The following is a 6,000-nucleotide window of genomic DNA, read 5'->3' as shown; positions in this document are numbered from 1 at the left end:
TGACTGAAAAGCATATGCTAACTGGTGTATTCTCAATAAATGCAGCATGTTGCCTTCTCCCCTATAAAAGATCTCGTGTGCTTTTGTATAAGCATAACAGTAAGGGTAGCAATACCATACCATGCCATCCTTCTGTGCTGCTGCTGGCGGCGGCGCTGCCTTTGGAGCTGGGCTTATGGCCAGCAGCTGCCGCTCTCCGGCGGCCCAGCTTTGATGGCAGCATTGCCGCCAACAGCAGCAGCACAAAAGTAAGGATAGCAATACCACAACCCCTGCCCCCCGCAATAACCTTGTGACCCCCCCCACAACTCCTTTTTTGGTCAGGACCCCTAAAATTACAACACCATGAAATTTCAGATTTAAATAGCTGAAATCATGAATAATATGATTTTTAAAACCCCATGACTGTGAAATTGACCAAAATGGACTGTGAATTTGGGGACCCTATTTGTTGCCAGTACTGTGGTATTTAAGGATATAGAGGAATCAGAATGGTGAATTTTCAGCCCAGTGCAGGGATTTCAGTATAAGTAGTGTGGGGCTAGTCTAAACTCCAAGTTCTGATGAATAGCCAGAAAAATGTTTTTGGAAACTCCTTCCCCTCCACCATTGATCAAATTTCTGTTCACAATAGAATATTTCGAATCTTAGGGTAAAATGTAATCACCACCAAAGATGATGAAAAATTGGTTAAACCAATAGATTAATTGCAATCAATATCCACAGTTCCTGTGTAATATGTATCCTTATACCATAATATAAAAGGGCAGAACAGATTTTGCCATAAAAATATATTATCTAAAGTAAGAGAGGAGCAAGAGAGAACCCATCTTTTTTGTAGTTTATTCACTTCTATAGGAATACTTAGTATGAGTAAGAGTTACAGGATAGGGTCTTGTTAATTTAAAGATGAAACAAAATGTCTAAGAGCCAAAATGTCATAAGTTGCAACAAAGTGGGAAACTCCACTATCTATGGAAGCTGCATAAATTTCAAACCCCGTAGACAGATTCAATGGCTTTGCCTGCTGTTGCAGGAGCCTATTGCTGAAAGCAGGTGTCTGCTATAGAATTCTGTTGGGCAGGGATAGTCCATAGGTGGACCATGGGCCAAATTGGGACCACCAGACGCTTTTGTACGGACTATGAAATCTTTTTATTTACTTAATAATAAATAATGATAATATTATTTATTTTGTTATTGTTGTTTTTATTATTATTTGCTCTGGAGTCTGGACCTTGACTATACCTTGACCAAGAAATTTGGACCTTGACAAAAAATAATTAACTACCCCTGCTGTAGGGCTATGTGTGGCATTTCAATAATACAACACAATTACTCTTACATTTTTGTGTCTTTCTAATTTATATATTTGTTTTCAGTATTGGGTCTGATCATGCACAATCTCTGTTCGCAGTGGTTGTGCAGATTGGTCTTTTTATAGGAATCACCACTCTTGGACTTATTCTGGCTGTTGCATAAGAAAATATTGGGCAGAGCCCATCTATTTTGGGAGGGGTGGTTGAGTGTTTATCTAGCAAAGCAGTTTCACACTAGTTTCTCTTCCTCTCACTCAAGTACATCACCTCCACCAAATATCTTATCTGGTCCCACCCATCCAAGAATTCCAACGTTCCAGGCATGCCAGCATTCCTTGAAACACAATCCCTCCAGTGATAACTTGTTGCAATGCTACTTGTTTATTACAGCTACTGCAAATTCTTTCATGTCTAATTGTGTAATTTGATCAAAATAAATCATGATTTGGCTGGATTTGTTCTTTTCATTTGTTCCTTGCAAACATCTGGAAGATGATAAGGTGATAAGTAACAGCATGGATTAGTCAAGAACAAATCGTGTCAAACCAACCTGATTGCTTTCTTTGACAGCATAACAAGCCTTGTGGATGGGGGGAAGCAGTAGACATGGTATATCTTGACTTTAGTAAAGCTTTTGATAGTGTCTCATGTGACCTTCTCGTAAACAAACTAGGGAAATGCAACCTAGATGGAGCTACTATAAAGTAGGTGCAAAACTGGTTGGAAAAGTGTTCCCAGAGAGTTATCAGTGGTTCACAGTCATGCTGGAAGGGCATAATGAGTGGGGTCCTGTAGGGATCAGTTGTGGGTCTGGTTCCGTTCAATATTTTCATCAGTGATGTAGATAATGGCATAGAGAGTACACTTATAAAGTTTGTGGACGATACCAAGCTGGGAGGGGTTGCAAGTGCTTTGGAGGATAGGATTAAAATTCAAAATGATCTGGACAAACTGGAGAAATGGCCTAAAGTAAATAGGATGAAATTCAATAGGGACAAATGCAAAGTACTCCACTTAGGAAGGAACAATCAGTTGCACACATACAAAATGGGAAATGTCTGCTTAGGAAGGAGTACTGCGGAAAGGGATCTGAGGGTCATAGTGGACCACAAGCTAAATATGAGTCAACAGTGTAACACTGTTGCTAAAAAAAAACGAACATAATTCTGGGATGTATTAGAAGGAGTGTTGTAAGCAAGTCATGAAGGTAATTCTTCCGCTCTACTCCACACTGACTAGAGTATTGTGGAGTATTGTGTCCAGTTCTGGGCACCAAATTTCAGGAAAGATGTGGACAAATTGGAGAAAGTCCAGAGAAGAGCCACAAAAATGATCTAGAAAGGTCTAGAAAACATGACCTATGAAGGAAGATTGAAAAAAAATTGGGTTTGTTTCTTCTAGAAAAGAGAAGACGGAGGGGACATAACAGTTTTCAAATACATAAAAGGTTGTTACAAAGAGGAGGGAGAAGAATTGTTCTTGTTAACCTCTGAGAATAGGACAAGAAGCAATGGGCTTAAATTGCAGCAAGGGAGGTTTAGGTTGGATATTAGGAAAAACTTCCTGTCAGGGTGGTTAAGCACTGGAATAAATTGCCTAGGGAGCTTGTGGAATCTCCATCGTTGTAGTTTTTTAAGAGCAGGTTGGACAAACACATGTCAGGGATGGTCTAGATAATACTTAGTCCTGCCATGAGTGCAGGGGACTGGACTAGATGACCTTTCAAGGTCCCTTCCAGTCCTATGATTCAAAGCCAGGTGCTAATTGCTTAGGCTTCCATTATCTTTTAGGCACTTTCAGATGTGTGTTGCTCAGTTTGTCCTATTATTTTACTAGGGAATTAAGTTAGATTCAGGACAAATAACCAGGTGGCTTGAAGTTTGGCTTTACAATGTATGAGGTTTCCCCGGTTCTCTCTACCTTTTAAAAATTAATTGCCAGTAGTTCAGAAAATTCATTAACAAATACCCTTAAAGCCCTGGGATAAAATCTGAAACTATTGATTGTTTATATTTTTTCCAAAGTATTCTAGTACCTATTTTTAATATTTTTTACAGCATCTAATCCAATGCTTATTGAAGTCAATGGCAATGGGTGTTGGATTGGGTCCATACTGAGAAGGGACCAAATTGTGCTTGCATTGCCCACCAAAGTAATCTCATGAAGTCAAAGAGTTTTACTTACATGAGAAAAGTGAGCAGAATTTGGCCCAAGGTCTCAATCCCATTCTAATTGTCCGAACCCCTCTTGATTTTTATTTGCAGTAAATTTGGTGGCTGTTTTTTTTTAAATCCCAAACTTCAGTCTCTCAGCTATTAACAACTGTTATTTTTAACTAATAATTTCCTCTGCCTCCTTCCTCATTACCTCCCCGCCCCATAATAGACGTAAATATCTTCCGTATCCCCTTAATTCTTTGGATTCTTAACTTTGATTGTTATTTGGTCTTTCTTTGTTGCCTTCCATCAGAGGATCTCAAAGCACTTTGCAGACACTAATTAACTGTGACATAAGGATTTCTCTGTATTTCAACAGACCCGGAAATTGAAGCCCAGAGAAGTCGTGACTTGCCCAAAGTCACAAAACAAGTCTGTGGCAGAGTCTGGAAGAAAACATAGTGCTTCTTGTCAGACCCTCTTTCCGCTTGCTCGAGCTACTTTATTTGCCACCCTTATGTTTTACTGCTAGTGTTTGGAAAAACCTGCCAGTGAGGCTGTGAACTCGATTGTTCGGCAACTCCAAGCCACGCCCCCAGCCGCCCGTGATTGCTTCTCCCTGGTGGAGCAGAGCTGTGGGTGTAACTCAGGACAAAGCTACAGCAGTTCAGAGGAGTGAGGAGAAGCAGCCGGTCACATTCCAGTGACTTGGTGTTTTCACTCCTGTTTGTTTACCTCAGGGTTTGGGAAGGTCTCCCATGTTCCGTGCTGTGCTGCTTAGCCGGGTGTCACCCCGAATGTTCCCACTTCTGGCTGCTGTGCTATTCCAGAGGGAAAAGAGGAAGAATACCGGGCTCTCTCACTGGCAGGTAATGTAAACTTTTGCCCTTCCTTTGTGTCATCACCCACATGATAAAGAAGCAACTAAAAGTTATGACACATGCATAAAAGCAGCCCTAGAACAGGGTGAGCACAGCCTTTGTCACGTGTGGGAGAAGCTACCTAACGCTGAGTTTGGATAGCGAAGATGATGATAGTGTCTGGGCTTAGCTGCTCATTCCTAGACTCTGGGCTTCCTAGGTTGGAGTCTGTTTGGCAATGTATGGTGAAATTTTAAAAAGTGCTCTGTGTGGCCTTAAGTCAGCTCCCATTGAAGTCAGGGGTGGTGAAGCTCCCATTGACTTCAGTGGGAGCAAAGTTAAGGAAATGCTTTTGCAAATCTCATCTATAGTCTATTTTGTCTATAAAGAAGCAGAGCAATTCTGTGCATTTCCTTTTCTTCGCTCCCCAGGCTAAGGGGAGTTTACAGTCTGAATCCAACAAAGTATGGCAAGGATTTAGCCCAGACTAAGCCCCTGTCTAAACTACCAATACAACCATGTCCGGTAACTTGGTAATTAGTTAGTTGTTCCTTACCTTGCAAGCAGAGTTCCAATATGTAGTGCAGAGTGGCTGTTAACCTTGTTTTACAGTCAGGCTAAAGCTCCTGTTAAGATCCAGTCTGCATGACATATTAGAATCATACTTGCTTTGTAACCAAGTTAGGGGGTAGCCCACTTTTAACCAGGTTCCTTCATGTGGTTATATTTGTAGTGTAGATGAGGCCTGATGGAGGAGGCAAATAGTAAAAGTTACAGAAAAAATCATGAGATGTTTGCTATGTGCATGTCATTGTTGGTTCCTGTTTGATTTATGTAAATCTATGATTTTGTTCATTTTAAATTTGTTTTTTAATTTGTTATATTTAATACAGGGTTGGGAAGAGCAAAGTCAGGCAAGAGGGCAGAATTGTTACTGAACATCAGTGCTTTGCGGTCTAACCAGGGATTCATCAGGAGTGTGAAGCTGTCATTTTTGGAGACTTGCTAGTTTGAAATTTTAGCCAATACCTGACACATTAACTATTTACAGGCGAAATGTTGCTGTTGAGAATTAGAGGTGCACAGATGCTGTCCCTTTGGTTTATTCAGATTCAAACCCACCGAGTTTCATTTAGCGGTTTCAGGCTCATCCAAACTCAGATAGCAAACCTGGCAATTTTCTGTGCTTGTTATGCTTAGCAATTCACTGAGCCAAAAGTCCTGTCGTGGACCCGTCCATTGTGTTTTGTTATGAAACTCATTCCCTCCAAAAATGTGCTTATCCAGAGGCAGATTGAAAAGATGTAAGATTTGCAGGACCTGAAATTGCCTCAAACAAAAGTGATGATTTAATCTTTAGGTTTGAATCCAAAAGAAGCAGAGTTAAGGTTGGTATGTGCTTTGAAAATTGATTTTTTATTCAGCACTAGTGAGTATCATTTTGGGGTGAAAATTGTTCAAGGGCCTACAAAAGGCTACCCCACTGTGTGTGTGAAGGGGGGGTCTCTGCATTCAGGGCCGGCTCTGGCTTTTTTGCCACCCCAGGCAAAAAAGCCTCCCGCCGCCCCCCGCCGGGGAGCGCGGCAGGGGAGGGCGCTGAGCCCAGCTGGGGCCCCGCTCTCCCTGGCCGGCCGGAGCGCCGGGAGGAGGGCGGAGAGCCCGGCC

At 41.6% G+C, this 6,000-nt stretch overlaps 1 protein-coding gene across 1 annotated transcript in view; it reads left to right on the top strand.

The window, feature by feature from the left end:
- The first annotated feature begins 4,233 nt into the window (after positions 1-4,233).
- LOC135878068 (cytosolic phospholipase A2 zeta-like) overlaps positions 4,234-6,000 on the top strand; it is a 38,537-nt gene continuing 36,770 nt past the window's right edge. Inside the window, exon 1 of the mRNA XM_065403631.1 lies at positions 4,234-4,344. Coding sequence (XP_065259703.1) covers positions 4,234-4,344 — 111 coding nt within the window. The remainder of the gene's footprint in view (positions 4,345-6,000) is intronic.

Source organism: Emys orbicularis, chromosome 4, assembly GCF_028017835.1.
Source record: "Emys orbicularis isolate rEmyOrb1 chromosome 4, rEmyOrb1.hap1, whole genome shotgun sequence".
Taxonomy (NCBI): Eukaryota; Metazoa; Chordata; order Testudines; family Emydidae; genus Emys; species Emys orbicularis.
This window is presented reverse-complemented; position numbering and strand designations above follow the sequence as displayed.